At 45.7% G+C, this 23,839-nt stretch overlaps 1 protein-coding gene across 3 annotated transcripts in view; it reads right to left on the bottom strand.

Annotated features, from left to right (window-relative positions):
• Positions 1–23,839, bottom strand: part of PRKCH (protein kinase C eta) — a 113,871-nt gene that overhangs the window by 61,883 nt on the left and 28,149 nt on the right. For 2 of the 3 annotated variants that reach the window (XM_032111591.1, XM_032111592.1), the window contains exons 3-7: positions 5,420–5,570; positions 4,566–4,600; positions 3,504–3,592; positions 1,766–1,895; positions 758–885 (exon numbers count right to left, since the gene is read on the bottom strand). In XM_032111591.1, the coding sequence (XP_031967482.1) occupies positions 758–885; positions 1,766–1,895; positions 3,504–3,592; positions 4,566–4,600; positions 5,420–5,570 (533 nt within the window). Of the gene's footprint in view, positions 1–757; positions 886–1,765; positions 1,896–3,503; positions 3,593–4,565; positions 4,601–5,419; positions 5,571–15,322; positions 15,392–23,839 lie in introns of those variants that run through there. The other variant, XM_032111593.1, reaches the window with a different exon arrangement.

The raw sequence follows: 23,839 nt of genomic DNA, 5'->3' as shown, positions 1-23,839 counted from the left end.
GTGCTGATTTTTGCAGAACAGAGAAGGGAGTAGGGGATTTCCCTGTAACTCCCAGGATAACTGTCCCCCTGAACTGCTACAGGGAGAAGAGCAGAGGTAAGAGTTTGCTATAAACCAACTGAAATCAAAAGGGGCACCACAGCCTAATAAGCCTGCTAGGTTGATACAGCATGATGCGGTAGATCAATGGCTAATTGTATGAGAATATTTACCAAGTCTGGAAATTATGGTTTGGGTTTTAATATTTTCTTTTTGTTGCGTTGACAGGGACCACAAATTTTGGCTAGGGATGAAGTGAAGAGTGAAATGGGCTCCCCAAAATCACACAGAAAAAGTGACAAAGCTGGGAAGAGAACTAGGTTTCTTCTTGAGCTCTTCTGCTCTATCATACACCACACATGCAGACAGCATTTGTGCTTGCACTAAAAATAAAAAATGCATGTCATGAATTATACTGATTTTTAATTAGTCAGGGGGTCTTATTCTGCTCTCATTTGTGATAAGCACATGGAAGAGTGTTGAATAGTCACAGCACTGTGAAACATAAGCACAGAGCAAAGGAACACCTAGAGATGAAAGCCTGGACATCAAACATCCATTTTCCAGGTGAGGCCTTTGCCACAAGCCACAGACCTATTCCTGCAGTCCACCACCCAACACTATCTGTCCTATGGGAAGCCTCTGCCCTCTCCTGCACCCACATGAAGATTCAGTTGTAAATGTTTTAAATAGAGAAGAAAAAAGATAAAAGACTCACCGAATTTGGGGAAATGCTTCCCGGTTGCAGACCCATGCAGGCCAAGGTTTTTGCAAGCTCTGCTGAGTTCACCCCACAGTTTGGAGCAACGTTTGCTTGGCATCGAATGTGGACGTTCATTTTACAGACTGACAGGGGCAATGGAAAGTAAAAGCAAAGGAACAATTAAAATAACTTGGAGGGGTTTGCTGCTGAGAAACAATTTAGTAATCCCACTTCAGGAAATACACCCATCTGGATCTACTCTGTATCTTTACACTAGAGGGATTTTTGCCACTGATCTAAGTAGAAGTAAAAATTAGAACTCTTGTAAAAGAGAACAAACTCCTGAAAACCAGCAACAGACCCCAAAGTCTCGAGGCAGGATGCCACATTGCCTAAAGTTTTTCATAAGCATGTATTTTTGAGGTACATAACTACCATTGCAGCTATGCCTGTAAGTACAATTAGTATTTATAATGCCATAGAATTCACAACAAACATCCCCTCCATTTTCATGCATCTAATTTTAAAGACAGTGTTCAGTGGGAAACAAAAGTCATTCTTGCTCTAACTCATGGGCACACACACACCCTCTTGTGGGAGGCGAAGGCAAGGATTTTACAGTCTGGATCACAGAAACAAAAATGTAACACCAGGACATGCTTAGTCATCAATTAACAGGCTTAGCAGTCTAAAGCAATGACCTTTTTTTCCCCTCGGATGCCTTTTCACTGCCTTATCTCACCAGCTGAGCAAAAACCTTCAGGTAAAGGGAAAATACGAACGCAGGAAGCAGAATACTTTTACTAATGCAAGTTAAACAAAGCTGTGCTGAGAGTGCTGAGTAGAGTCCTTCTGGCAGCCAGAGATTAAAAAGGAGATCCGCCTTTTTTTTAACTCTTAACAAAGAAGAATGTTCATCACTCAGCTTTCTCCTGAAGGTTGCACAAATCAAGCTCACACGGGGCATCAAGAGTCTAAAAATAAATGTATTTTGTGAAAAGGCAACAGTGAGAAGCTGCTCACTTTTACACTGTAGACCCTGTCGCATGATCCCCCAGAGCAAGGACCCGCAGTGGTCACAGAACGTTGGGACTTTGTAGTTGTGGACGCTGAATTTATGAGGAATGTTGATCCCAAACCTCTGTTCAGTCACCTGAGGCACCAAAAGGAAAGCACAGGTTTAAAATTCAAATACACATACATAAGCTGGTGTTCATTTACATACAGGCATTTAAGTGCAAACCTAAGATGATAATTTCAAGTCAGAAAATGTCCTGATCCATCACCTCACAGAGGTTTACTGCAAGTGAATACTGAATTAAGAGCTTCACCTGCTGTGGGCCAGCTTTTCCTTGCTTTTCCAGACTACCTGGAAAAGCAGACTTTAAAATAATGGCTGCCTAGCCAATTTTAAACTCTTAAAGACAAGTTAGAATTAGATTACCTCAAAACAAACCAATCCCACTGCAGTGTGAGCTACAGCTTTTTTAATCCCGCAGTTATGACATCTTTGACTTGCATACTATGTGCAAAAACATGTAACTTTAGGTCAAACTGTTGATTTTATTAATTTTAATATAGAATTGCTTTCACAGCTCCTCCTAAAATTCTCATTCCTCTTCTCACCCTCCTTGTAATTAACAGCCTTTCAGGCACACATTTCACTCTATCACTTGCAATCATCCCCTTTTTAACCTTGTTCTTTCCCAATTGCATATCATTTAGATCCCAAGGACACCTTTAAAAAAATGTTCCAATGGCTGAAGAAACCAGTCCCCATTTAGCAAATTCATCACTTTTGACTTTGTTTCTCAAAGTCAGATGCAGATCCTGGAAAGCTGAGGCGGAACCCATAACTCTATTAAAGAAAAGTCAAGGGTGTGACTGGAACAAGAAATTTAAGGTGAGTGGTGCCTCCTCACTTCTGCCTTCTTTTAAAGTCGTTTAAATGTGTTATAAAACCTTCATAATCCCGAGGGAGGGGTGAGGACATTCACTATTTAACTTGCACTTTACCCTTAGGCTTCTTAACTTATTTTCATCTGGCTTGTCAAGGGGTCATTTTAAGGAGTTCAGCTCAGCAGTTTGGAGGCAAGAAATAACAAAAGGTGACTGCATGCCACAAAACACAGAGCTGCCTCGTGAATAAATAGATTTGATTTGATTTTTCCTCAAACAGTTATTGAGCCATTTCCAGTTCAGAAATGAGACATGCAAGGCACAGGGCAGTGTTAGGCAGGGATGTTACTCCCATCAAACACAGCCAAAACTAACACGAAAGAAAACCTTCAGAAATACGAGTTATGCAAGGGCTCTTTATTACAATGTATTTCACAGAGCAAACGTGTGGAGCAACAACTAAATGGGCCCTTCAGGCAACCAGAAAAGAAAAAAGAGGCAAAACAAAGACCAGTGGTTGGCCAGAGAAATCCACATTAAGCACCGGGCACCAAATTTTGATTGCACCACAGTTAATCATGCAAGAAAATTACCAAGAAAACCAGTGGATTTGCTACTTTTTGATGTTTTCCAATGAAGATATCCTGATTTCCTACACGATGTGCTAGTCCAAACAGCTAGTGGCATCGACAGAAGAAAAACCAGATGACATTGCATGGCCTTTATGCAGATATCTATCACTTTTTTCTCACTTTTAAACCCATGAATAAAGGTAACATAGAGTAAATTCTGCTACAGGACAAACCCAGCAACCCAGACAGCCCCAAAGTATGATGACCCAAAATAACCAACGTGACTTTACCTTGAGATCGTTCTTGTTAGTATTGTTTTGGCACGTGCAAGCTGTGACAATGAGGTGATGGCAACGCTTGTGTACAACACAGGTGCACACTAGGAAATAAAATAGGCACGCTGAAAAGAGCCCTTGGAAGACTCAGAACACATCAACCCACCAGGTGGACTCCTTAAGGCTCAGCTGCATCATCAGCACACCGTAAAGATGTGAAAAATAATCAGTGGCTTGGAATTAACAACAGATCTGGAGATGTATCTTCAACCTACTACAACAGAAATTCTGCACTGGATCATTCACACAGCCTAGAGAACAGCTGCCTATATCAAATATGGGTGATGGGCACAGAAACAACAGTGTAGCTTCTCAAACTACTCAAAAAATGCTGCTGAAATAATTATCCAGGGAAGAGTGGTTTTTGTTCACACGCAGCTTTCTTTCACAGGAGGACACCAGTGCCCTATTACACTGAACAGGAACAGGCTGTGGTAGGCTATATTGAATGACCATGAAGCAGGCAATTCTGGGAAAAAGGGAAAGGAAAAAATAAAGGGGAAAGGCAGAACAATAATTAAATGCAAACAAGCACCACAGGCATCTCTAAAGCCAGTCAGCCAAACCATGTGCTCAGGCAGAAGTGCTGTGCCAGCCCACGAAGTCACAAACTCCCTAATTCTACTTTGTTGAACTTCATAGGGAGAGAAAGGGAGAGGGTGGCCATTCCAGCAGGTCACTTTGTGTCCCAATACCATCTGGGCACTGTCCTGAAGGGACCCTGGGTGCCTCAAGCCTAGCTGGGTGTTGCATGTAGCCAACAACTCAGTGGACTTGCACAGGATGAAACAGCAACCGGACAACCTGTTTGGGCAGGAATGTCAGAGGCTGCTCCTGCAGCCACACAAACCTGACAGAGGCTCAAAAGCACAGGCCTGGCTGCCTGGGGAGGAAGAGGAGTGGTGATTCCAGAGCAGCTCACAGCTGCAGGATATCCCAGCAGACCAGGAAAGCACTCCCAGAACAGCACATCCCCCCCCCCACACACACACACCATGCAGGAAAGGAGCACCTTACCTTGGCACTGGTATCCCTGCTTCCCAAACACACCCCTGGCCAAGAGAAAACACAGACACAATTTAATGGCAGAAAGACAAGTCATCTTGCAGATTGATTACAGAAGACAGAACCAAAATGCAGGAGGATCCCAAATTATCAGATCCCGTGGTAGAGCTGCCCAGCAGTAGTGGTGCAACCCAGCACAGGGGTGTGAGGGCACAGGAAAGCACTGGACAGGCCATGGCTCACAGGGCAGGCTGTCAATATGCCTTGCATTCCCCATATTCCCCCTCACTCTCATTTCTCAAATACCTCAACTTCATTACAACACACGCCACACACATTAGACTGATCCCAACAGCCCACACCCTCTTATTATCTCTCCCACTCCATGTTCTTTTGAGACATATCTATGTTTTCTCCCTGCTCTGCCCACTCCTCCACGTGCATCACCTCACACCTCTCTGATGGCTTTTCTGTTGTCAGGAATTTTCTCTAAACTTTCAAGCAACTGGTTTTTTCTCAGTGTAATCTCACTGCTCCACTGCAGTGAGTGGGGTCTTTCTTCAGGTTGCCTCGTTACTTTTTTCTCCCTTGAAATAACATCTGTGGTTACAAGGGAGGGACACTGCCCCATCCCCACACCAACTCAGTTTGCTTCCAGCACCCAAGATACATATCACCTCTGGCTTCTCTGCAGCAGACTCCAGTTTGCAGCATAAACGTAACCTGCCAAACCTGACTGGCCAAGAGGCATCACATCGGAGGCCCTGGGTAAAGACCTAAGTGACTGACTCAGGACTAGGGGAGCCTTGTCCCCAGAACACAGAAGACTGGGGAGCTCTGTGACAGGGTGTTTGAGCTGTTCTTACCAGATGAACTCCCTGCAGTGAGAGCAGTACGTGGGCTGTCGCAGGTAGGTGGCCATGAACTTGTGCCCGTTCACCTGGTGCACCCGCCTTCGCATCGCCCGCTGGCGCTTCCGAGTGAGGTTCTTAAAGATCCGATCCCTCTGCAGAGTCCCTGTGCAGGGGGGAGAAGGAGAAAAAAGGACAACGAAACATTAGGATCATCACACACAATTATCACTCCTGGTTTTGCTATGGCATTCGGTTTGGGCCCCCAACCTAAGGAGGACGTGGCCAGAGATAGCCATGGAGATGATGCCAGGGCTGGAGCCCCTCTGCTGTGGAGACAGGCTGGGAGAGCTGGGACTATTCAGCCTGCAGAAGAGATGGCTCTGGAGACACCTTAGAGCCCCTTCCAGTGCCTGAAGGGGGTTGCAAGAGAGCTGGAGAGGGACTTTTGACAAGGCCATGGAGTGACAGGACAAGGGGGAATGGCTTCCCCGTGAAAGATAGTAGGTTTAGATTGGATATTTTAAAGAAATTAATGACTGTGAGGGTGGTGAGGCCCTGCCACTGGTTGCCCAGAGAAGCTGTGGATGCCCCATTCCTAGAAGTGCTCCAGGCCAGGTTGGATGGGGCTTGGAGCAAGCTGGTCTAGTGGAAGGTGTCCCTGTCCATGGCAGGAGGTTGGAATTAGACGATATTTAAGGTCTCTTGCAATACAAACCATTCTATGATTCTACGATAAAACACTTTCAAAATCACAATTACACCCCTGGTTTAGAAGTCAGGGGACCATGGTCTAGAACGAGGACGGCATCTGGGACAGGTACAGAACTTAATTGCAATGTCCCCTTTAGCTCAAAATTACATTTTTCATCTAGAAAAATTTTCCCCTTCCTCTCACACCTTCCCATGTTGAGACATGCCATTAAACTATTAACTCACGAGCTGTAAATGGACCAGAAGCTCAAGGCTAATGAGTTGTCATAACTCACAGCTTTTTGGACAATAACTCCTGAAAAACACGACTACATGTAACCAACTGACTAGCACCACGTTGCTGAGTGAAAGCAGTGCCTTGCTTTGTGAACAGTGTTCATCCACCTTTGGTATTCTCATGCTACATTTCTTTATCACTATTAGCAGCATTTTCACATACTTCCAATACTTCCTGTACTGGTTAAAAAAAATATAGGCTACTTTTTCAATGATGATCAGTTTTTTGATATGTGCCACATTCAGCTTTCTTTAAAGGGTTCATTTTCCAAAGGTTAGATAATATTTGATAGTTCTGGAAAGCAGGGACCCAGGAACTTCTGGCATTCAAATCTGACTTGTCCCAAAATTTAATTTAATTTTAGAACAGAGTAGACTATTTCAGTTGAAAGGGACCTAACATAATTGTCTAGTCCAACAGTCTGACCACTTCAGAATGGACCAAAAGTTAATATATTTTAAGAGCATTGTTCAAATGCTTCTTAAACATGACAGGCTGGGGGCATTGACCACCTGTCTAGGAAGCCTGTTCCAATGTCTGAACCACATCTTGTTAGAGAAATGCTTCCTAATGCCCAGTCTAAACCTCCTCTGGTGCAATTTAATATCACAATTCAATTACCTACCAATATAATTTAATCTTTTTACTGAGTTTAGTTCAGCCATATAACAATTTCCTAGCAAAGCTCAACTTACACAAAACAAGTGTCTTAAAAGGCAGAACTGAGCTCTAGATCAAGAAAGCCATTCACATTTGGCAGCAGCCATCCAAATTGCATATTCCAGCCAGCTGGTCTCTGGGATCCTCAGACAAACCTGGTCAGACTCAGCTGAGCTTTCCCAGATCAAAGCATCATCTGGGGCACACTTGCCTCAGAAGAAAGAAATGAAATTTTCGGTTTTCAAGTTAGTTACTTTGCAAAGTAAAGGCCCTGAAAACAAGGGCATTTGGTGGGGGGGACGCAGTGGAGTCTGCCAGAGGTGACTGTGCACCAATGTTCTGTATTCAAGACTCTTGTTTTGAGCATGGACTGGATGTAAGACAAAAGCCAGCTCTTGCCAAGCCCTCTGCATGGATATAATGCCACAGGAAGGGACAGGTCTGTAAACTCCCGGAGCGCTGGACTGGCAGCTGGACCCAAACACAGCTGTCACCATCCCACTTATCTTCCCACAAAAAGGGGACAGAGCAATTCCCTGCTTTCAACTGGCTTTGCTGATTAACCACTGGGGGGAGGGGGGTGGTGGAAATAGAGGAAAAGCTGTCAACCTGATCAAGGCCTGAAATGTAGGAATCCCACATCACAGGCATATTTCCCAGTCCTCTTTGTAGGAGTCAAGATAAGGGAAACCATCCTGTCAGTACTGAGCCCAGCCACTTCAAGGGGTTGTGAGCCACAGGATGTATTCCTCTTGGTACTCTTGCTACAGGTTTAGAAGCAAAGCCAGCCATAAAGCTGAAGGGGTTTTTTTCTGCTGTGTTCTCCCAGACATCCGTGCATGTGTCCCTTCCACAGGCACTGATGGAAACCTCCTACCCGACGGCGTCACTGTGACACAGAGCACAGCTTGACTTTAGGACAGCCTGCATTTATTTTTTAAATGGAATTGCATGCGATAAATTAGGATTTTCCCATTTACACACAACAAGAAAAAGGATGTGGTAAGACTGATCCAAGCACTTAACAGAAACCTTCCTTCTTCGGTGCAGAGCTCCAAGCAGCTGGACAGAGACTGGTGCAGAAGAGCCTGCCTTTGTAGGGAAGTGCTTAAACATGTGTTTAATTCCCACTGAGGTCAACAGGACTCAGGGATCACAGGAATTGCCAGACTGAATCAGAACATTGGTCCACCTAGTTCAGCATCCTGCCTCTGTCAGTGGGCAACCAGAAACACATGACAGCAAGATGGAGGAACTCTGCAGCTGGGAGATAATTTGCCTCTTTCCCACACACAAGATGTCATTTTGATCTCCAGAAGTGAGATCTGATTTGCGGAGGTTTAATATTCCTTTCAAACGTTCAACCATCACTGCACAAGTTCAACTGCCTTGTTATCTACCACAGGAAACAAGACTGAGAAGAAGCTCAAGAGGTCAACCAAAAGGTCCTCAAGAAGGAAGATCAAGAGCCAGTTGCTTTGCTGAGCCTGAGCCTCCTGCAACTTCATGTGAGAATAAAAAAAAAAAATTCCTTATAGCATTACAGAATGTGCTCAACTTCAAATTCAAGAGAGCATCTCTTTGATCTAGGTTTAAGCAAACAATTAAGTGTTTTTTCCTGGATCAGGGCCAAATACCTCAAGTGCCAAAGTGTCCTGTATTGGTGTTCAGAATGTAGAGGAGCATTTCTGAGGCACGGAAAGGGAAGCACAGGGTTTGAGTGGGTGGTGAGCACATAAGTAACTCACCTAAGGAAGCAATCCAGTTACCAGCTTGCTCCATGCCAGATGCTCCATTAGAAGCCCAACAGCTGATGCCCTTTAAGCCCCCATTTAGCAAGGTTTAAAAGAGTATGTTCCCAATTTAGCTCCTGCAGCTTCTGGTTGTGTCACGGTTCCCGTCAAGGACCAGCATGGGGTAATCACCTCCCTGGTGCTCTCCCATGCAGTGCGGACCACACATGGCAAGAGGAAACCAATCCTTGGCACCAGGAATAGAGAACACTTGACAACAGCCTACAAAGCCACCAATGGGACACTGCTGTGCATCCCTGTGGTTTGCCCAGCTTCAGACAGACTGCAATTTTGAAACAGTTCACAAAACCCAAAAAATTACAGGCACTTGTGGTTTTTTTTTGGGCAACAGAGGAAGTCTCCATGCTGCCTGCACTGGTGGATCACATCCAGGGCCAACCTGAAGCCTTCTCCCCTGAGCTGTACTTAGCCTCCATCCCGTTTTCCAGACACCAACATCCCACAGCACAACAGCTCTGTCTTGCAGACGCACCTCTCATTAAAGCACATGCCACAAGTTGGGGTTTTTTCTTTACTAAAAGCTAACTCATATTTAAAGCACTCCTCAAATCTCACATTTTCTCACACTACTTGGCTGTCAGACCCCACTAAGGTTCTGCTGATACTGCACATCTTTCAGGTGATCCTCATCCTTGCTTGTGTTCACCTCAATTTACATTACAACAAAGCTGAGTGTTACTAAGCAGGTTTCAGGAAGGCCTGGATTACTTTCCATATGCCACCAACTCTTTTGGGCACTAGTCTTCCCATTTCCTGGTGCTGGCTCAAGTGAAAAGGAGAGGGAGAGCCCAGCACAACCTCAGCCATACCCCGAGCCCAGCTGTAGCTGCAGGAGACCATCCTCCACATGATCTGGTGCATCTACACATACCATCACATCCCACAGAATAAATCCCCCTGTCTCAGGGCTTGGGTGCTCATGCATCCCACACACCACACCACGGAGCTGGCAAGTTCAGCCCTCCAACAAGTGATTTTGAAATGGTGGAACACATGGCTGCCAAAACCTCCTTCCTCCCAACCACCAGGACGGCAGTTCCTCAGCTCACACCCATCCCATCTGTTCAACATGTCCCAGTGCCACTGGGGGAGAGGCTGTGGGCAGAAATCATCCATCAACACAGCGCTGAAGTCTGCTAATGGAAAGGCCAAGAGATTTGGGATTGTTCAGCCTGGAGGAGAGGAGGCTCTGGGGTGACCTCATTGCAGCCTTCCAGTACCTGAAGGGAGACTACCACAAATCTGAAGAGGGACTGTTTACAAGGGTATGTAGCGACAGGACAAGGGGAAACAGATCCAAAATGAAAGAGAATAGGTTTAGATGAGTTATTTGGAAGAAATTCTTCCCTGTGAGGGTGGGGACACCCTGGAACAAGTTGCCCAGAGAAGCTGTGGCTGCTCCATCCCTAGAAGTGTTCAAGGCCATGCTGGATGGGGCTTGGAGCAACCTGGTCTGGTGGAAGGTGTCCCTGCCCATGGCAGGGGTTGGATGAGGTGATCTTTAAGGTCCCTTCCAACCCAAACCAGTCTGTGATTCTGTGACAGGGTGGCCAATGCAGCAGCCTCTCATGCCTCCCATCTTTGGTGTCAGAGGATATAAGCCATCAGAGACATTTTCCCAGCTCATATTTTTCATTCTGGCCAGTTTCCTATAGGACATACATTTTCTTTCTGGGCACAGAGAGCATTTTACAAAACAAAGCCATTCTAGACCATTAAACAGACTCAGGCTTTTAAAAGCCTCTAATCTCTGGTAAAGCAACAACCACCATGAATGGTTCAAATGTCCAAATACTGCTATAAAAGCAGACAAGTAATTGCTCAGTGAAGGGAGTTTCCACATCCATGGCTAAACTCTGACATCTGTAACTATGGGGTATTTACTGTGTCTGCCTATGTGCAAAACTTAACTACAAAGTTCAACACTAAAAAGCCTCTTCCCCTTTCCCTCCTCTCCACTCCCGCCAAACACGTGTTCATAGCAGTGGAAATTATACATGCAGCAGGAGAAGAGAATAAATAACCCACCAAGTCATCTGAGGACATGTGCAAGCACCAGCACATCCTCACCCACTCAGCAGCCTTTAACACCATCCCACCTGCCCCCTGAGCTTACCTGATCCTGCTCTTCCTGGGCAGAGATCTCCCCTTTCCCCCCCGCCCCAATTTGTATTCCAGGGGGTTATGTCAGGTATATCTCTTGCAGTGGTGGCATAACTACAGCAGGAAAACAAGAGGAAGAGCTGCAGGATGAAGTGGTGTGCTTGGAACTATTTGACTCAAGTAGTTAAAGCTTGTCAGATCTCATCTATTGGAAATCAATCTCACTGTTGTGCTATCGACCCCTGCTGTAACAGCAGCACAGCAAAGGTCAGCCAGGTACCTCCTCACAAATGACAATTCCTAGTAGTGTTACACTCCCATATGCACCAGTGGCATTTTTCTTTGGAAGAAATAAAGATATTCAAAAAAGAAAAGTAAAAAGCCTTAAATCAATACTGTTAATAGGTAAAAACTTAATTAAGCCTTTTTTTGTCAGTACCAGGAGCAGTATACACTTATCATTCCCTGGGAGCACTGCAAGCAAGCTCCCCTTGAACTGAGACACAACCACTGAGCTTACTGGACTGTAAAAATCAAGACAGTGGATTGAGAGACCCCTCACCTCCTGCAAGCACTGCAGCACTGAAAAACAATCTCAGATCATGCTAAATGATCATCTACCCCATGCCCTAACAGTGAGTAGTAGTGGATGTTTTAGGAAAAGAATACATAAATCAGGTCAAGTTAATGAATTCAGCCCCCCACCCCCTCCAGGCATCAGTATGTAGGTGTTCTCTCAATATTTACCTAACAGTGGGCTTCCTCACATCTACTAAATGTAAACTGAGGCTAAACCAAGATGTTTACTTCCCTGGCTGGAAAACATGTCAGTTATGACAAAAATCCCTTACTAAGGTTTTGCATCTTTTAAGCAGAAGTTTTATCACCATAATCCTGTGGATGGTCAAAACCATGGGAAGCCTTGCTAATTAAAATGTTACAAACACAACACACCATTGAAGAAGAAGCTGACAGCCTGACTCTGAAAAGGGAAAAGGATTTCTTCCTTTCTTCCTGTTCTGCTTCCCTAATACAGTGCTGCAGAGTAGAAGCCTAATCTTTCCTATTACAAAGCTTTTCTTCAGTTCCCCTCAAACATTAAGCTGGATGCACAAATCAGCCAGGTGGAAAACAGCCACCTCCACAAAGATCACATTAACCACACGGAGTTTCTCTCCCAGCAGAAGTTGCTCCTTCTGTTGCTTTTGCCAGTCTGTGCACGATCTGGTCTCTGCACTCTGGTTCCGATCCCAGGAGAGGCTCCTTGCAAAGCAAACACGTGGCACATCAAACACAGGCTGGGACTTATGTTTGATCCAGCTGCTGCTTTGCCCTGAAACTGGATAAAGATTTGAAGATCAGAGAAAGACCCAGCTAGGGCTAGGGCTGGCAGCACTATGCTGTCTTCCAGGACTTCACAGAGAGTCATGCTAATGGGCAGCTCATCTTTTAAGATGCCAACCTGTCAATATTGTCCAAAAGAGTAAGAAGGAACAATGATGCTCTGAATCTAAAAAACACTTTTTCCGCTCATGAGTGTGAAACAGCACTATCAGCAGTCTTGGGAATGCAAACATGTAATCATCCCTGCATCACATCAGACACAACTGTGCACTGGAGGTGAGGCCTCTGTTTCTCGTCCAAGTGCTGAAGCAGGGCAGATCCATCTTCCTTGTTTTCTTGCCAGATCTAGGACATAAATTCATCTCAGCTCTCAGTGATTAACAACATTTGAGGACTGAAGCTGAAGGATGATGTTTCAGTGTGGCAGCAGTGAGAACAGGATCAATGAAGTTCACCCAACAATACTGGTGAGCATGACAGTGTTCAGCTATTGCTACAAAAGCCCACCACAGGCTTCTTTCTAGAATTACACAATGATGCCAGAGCTCTGGTGGTACCAGTAGGTAACACAGAAAAGCACCTTTTGAGGGGCTCAGTTTTCTTCAGTCTCTTGGCTGCAGCAGTGCCAAGGGCAGCAGGACAGCTCTGCAGAGCTGGAGTGACCAGTGTGGGGCTGCTGGGAGCATCCACACCTGCAGGAGGGGAGATGGCTGCAAAGCCAAGGGTACAGCCTAGTGCTGGGGCTGAGGCAGCTGCTTTTTATCTGTTTGCATAAATTCTGTGAGAACATGAGAGAGCAGGAAGAAGGCAGCTTGAGAACCTCTAAAACAAGTATTCTGCTGCCTCTTCAAGTCTCCCGACCAGTTATGAACTCCATACAGGTTATTCTGCATAGAACTTTAACCCCAACTGCCACAGAGGTTTTCAGACATGCACAGAGCAGCTTTTCCACATCTGCTCTTCCATGAATTTTCTTGGAAAAGTTTTTTTTTTCCCTAGGAAAAGTTGTTTTTAGACATTTGCTTGTGGATGTTGACATCTCTAAAGCAAGACACCACAGCATGTTGCACAAGGCTGAAAAATGGGAATGGAAAAGCCTTTCTACTCATTTTTATAGTGAGTAACCTTACCATTCCATCTCTGCAAGTTTGTGCATTCATTTGCAAAACCTCAGGATGTATCTGTTTGCCAGAGAGACCAAACTTGGGCAACAATGGCAAAGAACTGTCTCAGCTTGCACAGAGAGGAGATTCCAGGAGAGAAGGATTTTATTTAAAAATTAGAAGAGGGATTTGAGAGAGACAGGAGAAACCTGAGCACTGAACTGAGGCCATCAGAGCCCCAGATTGGCACTGTGACCGGAATGCCACCTCGTATCTGTCCCTTACCCAGCAGGACACAGTTTCAGAAAGCAAAATAAATTAGTCTGGTCATATTCCAGACAGGTGCTTCCCTCTGGCTGTAGCTGAACATGGTCTTCCAGCAGAAGTACAGTCAAAAAGCCACCTCAGCCCCACTGTTCCCTCCTCACAATGGAGCCCCCTCCCTGCCATTTCGGACCTACCAGCATTCAATTGCTCCATAACCCACTCCTGTCACACTGACCTACATAAAAACAGGCAAAAAAATTAAAAAACCAAACCCCAAAACACTTCTTACTGCATGGCTCATTAGAGCCTTAACAAACTGATTCCTCTCCCTCCTCCCCTCACTGTTACAATCATTACTATTTCCTTGTGCTTAGGCAAGCGAATTTCCATTGTAAAACCTCCTGTTAGTCCTTCCCACTTACTAAACTCAAGAGAAAAACGTTGGGATGTGATTTACTAGGGAAGGAAACCATTTAAATACATTATTCATTAAAAACAGGAAAATAAAACTAACAAAGCAACTTTGATCTTTGCCATGATTAATTCATGCACCAGAAGCCCTCTGGTTTAGAAGGTCTCAAACCCCACTGGCTGCAGAGCAGAAGTAGCAGTAACAAAGTGACAGCATTTGTAAGTCAAAGCTCCCACCACTTGTGCAAAATCCTCGAGAAAAGCAGAATTGGAAGCAGGGAGATCCTGAACCCTCCCTCGGGACTCCTGCGTGTCACAACCATCAGCAGCTCACATGCTCGTGGGTGGTTCCATAGCAGGGATCACAACTCACTCTGAGGAGGTCCTGCCCACACAGGGAAGCACGAGATCCAAGTCAAACCTATTTTTAACCAAGTGCAGTTTAAAGCTATTTTTAAAGTGGATGCTCTGGGGACATCCCCCTTTTGGGGCATGGGGAAGTCGGTTGCTTTGGTATTGAAACAAGGGTGTCCATACAAGGTCGGGCAATCAACTAAATCTGCTTAAAACTCACACCTTTATGTTCAGGCATTGTCATTTTCTGGAGACACAGGTTTAACATCAATCTTAAAGAAAGGAGGAGCAGGAGAATAGTCTTTATGGAACACAAAGACACACAAATCAGGATGAACCAAAATCCAGTTGAAATGGGAATAACAAGCAGCTTGTGTCCATAGCGTCCCAAAGTTTTGCAGCATCTCCATAAATAGTAACCACATTCCTCAACACAGCAGCCATCCCTAGAACGACATCTCAAGCCTTCCTCACCAAGGGCACTGCACCTCTCCACAAGAAAGCAAACTGTATCCCAAAGCACAACTGGAATCTAGACAGGAACAAGGTAACTGAGAAAGCTAATACAACAGGACAAATTAAACATTCCCCTTTTTCTCCCACTGGGGCCTCCAACTGCTGCCATGAGATGCCTCAGCTTTTCCCCAGACCCTGGAGGTGCACTGGGGCTCACCAGGCAGGATGACCAACACCTGAATCACCACCCTGCAACACCTGGATCCTCCTGGTGGACTGGTCACCTCACAGCTGCTGGTCTGGCAGCAAACTCAGCTCTGATCACACAGCTGACCCTGGAACTTTTGAGCTCTCCAAGTGGCAGCTTGCTAACGAGTCCTCTAATTGCAACAGCCTTAAAAAGCAGGTTGTTTACCATGTTGCTCTCCCACGCAGGTTCCCACACACCATGGGCTGAGTAAGACACTGCCGCAGCAAAGCATCTGTCAAGAAAAATAAATTCAGCCTCTTGTATTCCCAGCTCATTGGGAAGAGCTCTGCCAAGAAGCAGCACCTCTTCTCATCAACACATCCCCACCTAGGCAATGCAGCAAGGAAATACTCACTGCTCAGGCTGGGGGTTGCACAATCCATCCTGAAACTTCTGCAGATGGCAGGGACCACGAGTGCTCTTCCCCTCCCAGTGCCAGGGGATTATTGTGATTTCCCAAAGGGATTTCCTAAGGGTTGCAGGCCAGGAGTGGCACCTTCAGGAAATGCAGCTGTCCCCAACAGCTTCCCAGCAGCTAACACAGCCAGACCTGATCTCTCCCCCTTCCCCATCTCCTCCCAAATGTGGTTTTCACCCTGCAATACATATTTCTCCATTTCTGAAATACATCTCTGGGATATCAAAAGCAGATGTCCCAAATTCAGACAAATACAGCTTTAAAAATGCTGGCTGCCACATGGAGAGGGTGTTGCTTACCTTGGCTCAGGATCATAGAATCATAAAGGTTGGAAAAGACCTCCAACATCCTCGAGTCCAACCTTTGACCAAACACATTGTCAACTAAACCATGGCACAGAGTACCACATCCAGTTATTTCTTGAGCACTTCTCGGGATGGGGACTCTACCACCTGCTTGGGCAGACTGGTTTCAGCAGCTCCATAATGTGACACCCTTCAATTTCTTTCTCCCAAATGGGTGGCCCTTTCCAGCAGGTCTAAGAGCAGTAGCAGTAAGTCATATCCTGCCTCCCCGTGGCCTCTCCCATCCCACTCCTCTCAATTTACAAACAAGCAGAGGTGGGTGAGAAAGAAGAAAATCACTTTCTCCAACAGCTTGTGAGAGACACCTAAAACTTGTAACTCTCTTTGTCTTTTTTCCCAGGCCTTTAATGGGGAAGAAATTATCCGAGAGGGAATTTATTTAGGCTCAAATGACAGGAGATGAAAGCCAGCCTGTGGTTTGATGGTCACAAGAGCCCTTGCACAGGTTTAAGCAGTCCTCCCCACACACAGCACCCTGCCTTCCTTCCAGCACTCCCTTCCACACTGCCATTTTCCAGCCAGAACACGGGACACAGGGATTTCCCTGCCATGGCCCTCACGTGCAAGCTGTCATCAGCCCTTCAGGATGCAGCACTGGACCCTTTCCCTGAAAGATTTGTTTTGCCCATTTCACCTCCCATTCACAAGTGAAATACAGAACCCAGAGTCAATGCAAGTAAAAACAGGTGTAGGACTAAACTGAGGCCCTGGATTCCCCCCTCACTACCTAAGAACTCTGAGCTGGGCAAGCTGGACAAGAAACATTTTTCTGCCTTCATCCTTGCTGACCTGCAAGTGTGACCTGCAAGTTTGTACTGTGAACTATAGGAAAGACACGTTTTAGACACAAAAATTCAGCACTGGCTGACTTTCGGGAGTTTGATTTTCTAGTGACATCCTTCAAATGAAAAGGTTTCTGGCTTTAAGGCAATTTCCTACATTTTATAAACAAAGGAAACTATCACTGGAAGCAAGTTCATCTGCTGGAACTGGAGCAGTCTCCCCGGTCCTGGCTCAGCAGCAAGGCTGTGGTTTTGAGCGCACAGCTCCGGGGGAGAGGAGAGAACTAACACAGGAACGAACACACACTTCCCAGGAAAGGATTGTGCTCTGCTGTGTGGATCTGTGCTAGCGACATGCTCAACAGGTCTGGCAGCTAGACGGCAGAAAAGAGCTGAGATTCTGGGATTAGAAACAGTTTCAGACTCTAGCAAGAAACAGGCTTTCATGGTCACAGCTATGCTGCTGCAGCTATTCCTTGTCCCCTGCAGCTCCTCTACAATCCCTCTGTCCATTTTCTCCTCCTCCCACCTCCTTTAACCTTTTGGGCCTCTTTAAGCTGTTTCTTCCTGACAACTCCTGCCCACGCCCATCCACCACCACTCCCCAGACCAGTCTCCTTCTATCTCTCCTTATACTCCTCATCTCTGTCCTTGCAGACCCTTATGGCTCCATTTCTTCTCAAAACAACTTTTCCATTGTTTCCACCACTCAGTGCCCTTGCCCCTTGTCTCAGCAGATGGGGCAAGGAGATCAGGACACCTGCTCAGCCAGACCTCCTGCCTTCCTCCCTCCTCTACACCACTGCTGGGGCTCCCACTCCTGCCACCCTGCAGCACCCAGGGCAGGGCTGAGCTCAGTCAGGGAGAATTCTGGCTCAAAAACCAATCACAGCCCTGCTCCAATTTCCCAGTCCAGACAGCTGGTGCAGAACTGGCCCCACTCAAGGCAGCCCCAGGGAAACCCAGGAGCATCCTTTTCAGACAGACAGATTTACCCTCAATTATGAAACTGCCTCATTCTCTTATCTGCAACCACCAGCAGTGCTGGCAGTGCCAGGAGCAGCAGCCACCAAGGTGGGAACCTGCTCAGTGCAGGTGGTGTCCACAGCACTCCAAGCCATGGTGATGGCATGCAGCTTATCCCACATCACAAATGAGCAGATTTTCCCCAAAGACAGCAGACAGGGACAGCAGAAGCTTTCATCCCTCCCTCTCTTGCCTCTGCCAAGCTTGAGGTCACCCTGGCCAAGCAACATCAGGATCTCTTTGCTCTAAGCTCTATTTTGATTCAGCATTTCATTCTGGAAAACAAACAGAATCACTGCTGCTGAAACACTCCAGGAAACAAAAACAGCTGGCACTGAAGAGCAGGAAACTCATTATTTTATGCTGTGCATGGTCTGGAACAACCTAAAACAGGGATGTATAAATTGAAAGTGTGAGTATTCATCTCCTAAAGCACAACTAGAAGATGAGCTCTTCTTCCTACCAGCTCCATGCCAGCTCACCTAATGCTGAAGACCCTGTTCTGCCCTTTGCTATTTGGGACACACTGCCCTCCTCCAGTGAGGTGCAGGACTGAACTGCACAACGCCCTCATCATGCAGCAGACTGATGCTGCTGGTCCTCCTCATGTCTGCAGAGCCAGAGGGAACCTTGGGTCTCCCCAGAAGCACTAAAGATGCCTGAGTAACTCCCAGGTAAATTCAGGTAATTAAACACTGTGGCACAACAGCATCTGGTTCCCTCCAGGTGATACGGACTTCTGGATGCCGGACAGACTGGGCTGCCAGGCACCCAGACACAAGGAAAATCCTTGACTGCAGTGGTACCACCTAAATCAGGAGTCTCCTCCAGCAGCCAGAGTTGAGAGACTTGGATATAAAATGGGGTACAGTCTAATTTGATAGTTGGTGGAGCTGAAGTTATATGTATTTATAATTATATACATAACAAAACAAACAGCATGGTTTTGTTGCTATTTTTTTTCCTCCAGTTTCTGGTACAGATTTCCAGAGTGACTCTTGGTAAAGCACTGGGGGTTTTGGACAGCCATTTGCCTATTTCATCAGCCAGGCACCTCACAAACTGTGGTCTAGAGAAACTCAGGCACAGCCATGAGGTGTGCTAGTGTACAGGGCAACCCCCTTCATCCCAGTCCAGGGTATCATCCAGGTGTCCTCAAGCACACTGGGTCCAGAGAGGGATGGCCATGAAACAGCCATCAGAGTGCAGCAATCAGGGCTGTGCCAGCACCCCTGGATCCCAGCACTCACCTCCTACAGCTTCATATTCATCTCCTTCCATCCCACACTCATCATCCTGCCCCACTGCAGCCCAAACACCGGCTCCAGCACAGCCCTGTCCTCCAAGCCCAAGCAGGTTTAAGCTCCTCTGGGAGCTACTGTCACCTCTTCCGGGAATCACATTAAAATAAAGCAAAGAAACCTCTGTTCCTCATTACAGCCAGGAACACTGAAATCCCAGGGCTGATTGTAAGCTTGCATATTTATCTCTAGGTTTCAGAGCCCAGACAAAACACAGTCCACTGAGGAAGCGAAGTTAACCCTGACACTGCTGCTTGTTGCGTTTTTACAGTCCCTGAATATCTCTGCAGTTGGCAGATCTTGGCAAGTCACAAATTACTGACAAAAACCTCTTGGCATTAGACACACTGCAATAGCTGTGGGGCTCCCATGCATCATTTTCTGAGAAATAAAAGTAGCCTTGTGGTTATGTAGCAGGCTGGGGTGCTGTTCTCCTCCTGGCTCTGCATTACAGTCCCTCTATAAACACCAAGCAAATCATTTCCCAGGGTCTGGCTCTTCCTGCTAGCAGGAATAAACAGCTTTGTTTGTTTGCCTTCCTGTTGAAATCCTTTTTCCCTGTGAAAATTCAGAATTTACCAAACTTGCCTTGTCTTTTTTTTTTTTTTTTTTTTTTTTTTTTTTTTTTTTTTTTTATGGAAGAGAGGCATATGTGAGATATCAGAGTGCCAGGGTGCAAGAATACTTGGGTCCTCTCCTCAGTATACACATGAAATGCAATGTATACATTTTGAAAGTTTCACTTTGAAATACAAAAAAAATAAACTGCTGGAGGCTTCAGGACAAATAGAGAGCTGCCCTTGCTCCCACTGGCTTGGCTGATAAACATCTGTTGGGGTAGAGTGTGACCTCCAGGAGAGCAACACCTGCTCAGGACTTCAAGATCAGCCTCTGGAAACCTTCTGTTTTTAAACCTGACATTCATTTTTTCACCTGACTGACATCTTTCAGCAAGGGTGGGGATCCACTGAAGTTCACCTGCCTGCCACACAGAGATGCACAGCATCTGTGGATTACACTCCTGGTCCCTGCAAGGGCTCAATCTTCTCAGGGCACACTTAGGGCATATTTTCTCCCCCATGGGACTCAAAACTGTTCTGACCTATCTCCATCTGAAAATGCAGAGCTGAACCAACACGGAGTGGATCTGGAAATCCCTTGCCTACAGCACACAGGTGTGACAAGCATAAAGCACTGGAAAAAGTGCAAACACTGGAAAAATATACAAGAGTGTAGAAATACATGTCTCCTGCTGGTCTCTGCCACATAAGACTTTGGACTAGACATTAAAGACTTCCATGTCCTCAGACTGTGAACCAAAGACAGCAGAACTTACTTTTTCTTACTCTGCACTGATATGGCCCGTTTAGACCAGGAGGTTTTTTAGGTGGTGCCTACTACAAGCTTTAAAACTCTTCTTGAGCCAGTAAACCAAAAGAGAAGAGTGGCCCAACGAAACAGGAGATGAGAACAGGGCATTTTTTTATTCCTGGTTCCTAGTTTCCAGTATTTATTCCCTTATCTACAAAAGATGGGCTGAAAGCAGTCATTACTGCAGTTTACAGAGGACTGGTAAAACTCTTCTTCCTCCCTGTTATGCAAGAGCCTGAAAACAGATCTGTCAATAGAAATTTTATGGGGCTGAGAAGCTACATAATAGTGCAGAGCAAGGATCTCCTTAGCACAATACCTATGCACCACTGCAGAGCTTTCGTGGCACCTGTCTCAGAAAATGTTATTTCTTAAAAAACACTTTGTTTTTGTTAGAAAAATGTATTCTAAGAAAAATGACAGCAAAAGACCAAGAGTCTTGATGTTTGAGAACAAACCATTCTGATGTGCCAGCTGCAGAACAGAGAAACATTTCCTGGCCTAGAAGCAGGTTTAGGCTTCCTGAACCTGCTTCTTAGGGTTATCCATAGGTAAGCAGGTTCAGCTTCCCCCCCTTGGGGGGAGTGGAACTAGATGATCCTTAAGGTCCCTTCCAATATGATTCTATGACTCCTTGCTGCTGCAAACCCTACCAACATGAAATATTTAACACTGGGTGCTATATCTGCTCTACCAACTCACTTGGCTTTTCGATATTCTCGTTGTTCTATTTCTTGCCCAGAACTCGAATTTGTCATTGTCTTTACTGACACTGAAAGAAAAGAAACAACCATTACTTACCTCACAACGACAAAATTAAAACTGAACTTCATGCCAGAATTATCACTTTGAGTGACAATGTGAAAAAAAAAAATAATTAAAAAAGGCAAATTGCAAGAGTTCAAAGCACTAAAATAGAAGTACTCTGTTTTCTACAGGGTTTGCTTCATTCATTAATTCAGCCAACTACTTCATTTGTATTAATTTAATTAGCTTTGCTCAGAATTAAATAGAGCAAACAGAAAGAGAGGTGGCAAACTGAGGGCACACAGCACATCTTGCAGGCAAAGCAGAGAGGGGACTGGGCTGGCTCTGGGACTCCAGTGCTGCAAGGAGAGAGGTTCAATCCATCCAGACACACAGCTGGGGCCTCTCAGTGTCCAGCCTGACCTTGCTGCAGCCAAACAGCCTGGCCCAGACACCATCACCAGCTCTTGGGTATCTCTTCTAACTTCTCACAGGGGTCCAGAAGCACCAACCACAGAGTGGTTCACCCACACTCACTGAAAGGCTTTTATTTCAAATCAATCATACCCTGCCCAAGAAGAGTTGACTCACGATTTGCCCTTTCACAGCTGAAACCAGTATTCAGTGGGAAAAAGCAACAAGCAGGTCTGAATTCATGTCACCAGCTGAGCAACACCCTCTGGGGCACCCCAAGAGTAGTACAGATTTTAGAGAGCAATAAAGCAGATTTTTTTCCCTTTAAAGAAGGCCTGCAAGAGTTGAGATCTTGTGGATTATCTCAAAGATCTGGGCACACACACAGGATCACACGGAAGGAGGGAAGCAGGACTCTCTGGGTTCTGTCAAACCACAGCTCTTGCAGTCCCCAGGGCTGGGCAGAGCTTGGTGTGGCCCCACACACTGCACCCTGCTCCTGTTCCCAGCTCCTCAGCTGACAGTGTGCCTCACATCCACGGATGGGGCACATCCACAGCAAAAACACACCTCAGAGAAGGCACATTCATTATTTTTAAGGGAGCAGAGGCAAGGAGACACAAACAGAGACAGAGAGAGGTAAGAAATGCTAAAGACACCCTTGGGGGGAAAAAAATCATATTTATTTCCAGAGTAAAAAGAATAAGGAAGTTTTTAAAAGGAATCATAATTTTGATGACTTCAAAAAAAATCCTATTATCAGGCAGGGTGAAATAAAGAAAACCCAGAAAAGAGTAAATAAATTCATTTGAGAAGGGGCAGGAAATCAATCCCTAAGCAATGCCTGAAGTCTAGCAGGCAGAAGTTAGTCCTCACCTTCTTTATAAAACAGCCTGGACTGAAACAGCTCTTGGGCCAGTGAGGGAGTTGGCTGGGGAAGATGCTTCCCTCCACCCCAGCTGGGTGCCAGGGCCACCAGGACCCAAGGATGTGTCACCCTTGGGGAGCTCAGGACTTGGACTTGGCTGATCCTTGTGGATCCCTTCCAACTCAGAGCATTCTGTGATTTCTGTGAGAGGTAATCTCCTCCCAAGGTAAAGAGATTTTCATTTTAATTTTGTACTGGTTGCTTTACACAGGAAATGTCAGCTGAATGAGGGGAGTTAATATAATCAGATACAGCTTAGCCAGCAAGTATATCCAAGCAGAGAAAATAAAGAGAGGCAGGTATAATTTCTCTAGACCTCCCTCACTTCCTATTGCTCTGTTGCTTTCTTTTTCTGAAAAACTACATGTATTTTTAACACATCACACAGGCAGGTCTCCCTGCCTCAGAACAGCAGGGTAGCACTGATGGACACAAGAGCCATACAGGAACCTGCAAAGAACTGACCTCTTCCCAGCTGTATGTTTCCTATAGTGCCCTCACATCCTCATCAGTCCTCAAATGCCTCTGGCAGACTCACAGGAGTGACACCCTGCTCCCCCATCCCTGTTGTAGGTGAGCAGAACCGAATTTCCATTTTGGTCAGAAGAGCTTTCAATCAAACCAAAAAACCCCCACTCCTAAAAGTGAAGTCCAAGCACCACCAGCACTGCCTATTTTGGGTAAGCAGTTGAAGACAACGAAACAGGACAGTCTCAGGTGGGCCTAAAAACCCAGTCTTTACTGTTTGGTTGGAGTTTTTCGAGTTTTGCTAGTTTTTCTTCTTCCCCCTCCTATTTCCTCCCTCTCTTTACCCACTTTTTGGACTTTTACTTTACTGGAGGTAGACAACGGTGCCTGAGACCCCGTGAATTTGGCTATTCCCATAAACAAAACAACTAGCTAGGCATAAAAAGTCATAGGGAGCAGGGAGGATGCAGCAGTTGCTGCCCTCCAGATCAGAGGAACAAGTGGGAAGGCGCTTTTTGAGCTTTCAAGCGGTGAATTATTCTCAGACTTCTTTCCAAAAAAAACTTTAAAATTTCAAATACAATTCTGATCCTCCACATTTTCAGCAAATAAACACGATGTTATGAGTGAGAGCTCACTATTTATAAGAAGGAAACCCCTTCCTCATGAATGCCTCTTTTACCCAATGACTGGGAAGAGTCAGCATCTGTAATCAGGCTTGCCCTGAATTAGGACTTTTCTTGGAAACTCTGAATGTGACCATACATGAGAATGACCAGACAAGAAAAAACCCAAGAGCCATCTTTGATCTTCCTGCTCTGTAAGCCTACACATCCTCAAGAACAACAGAGGAAAGAAAAGT

This window comes from Corvus moneduloides, chromosome 6, assembly GCF_009650955.1.
Source record: "Corvus moneduloides isolate bCorMon1 chromosome 6, bCorMon1.pri, whole genome shotgun sequence".
Classification (NCBI taxonomy): Eukaryota; Metazoa; Chordata; class Aves; order Passeriformes; family Corvidae; genus Corvus; species Corvus moneduloides.
This window is presented reverse-complemented; position numbering and strand designations above follow the sequence as displayed.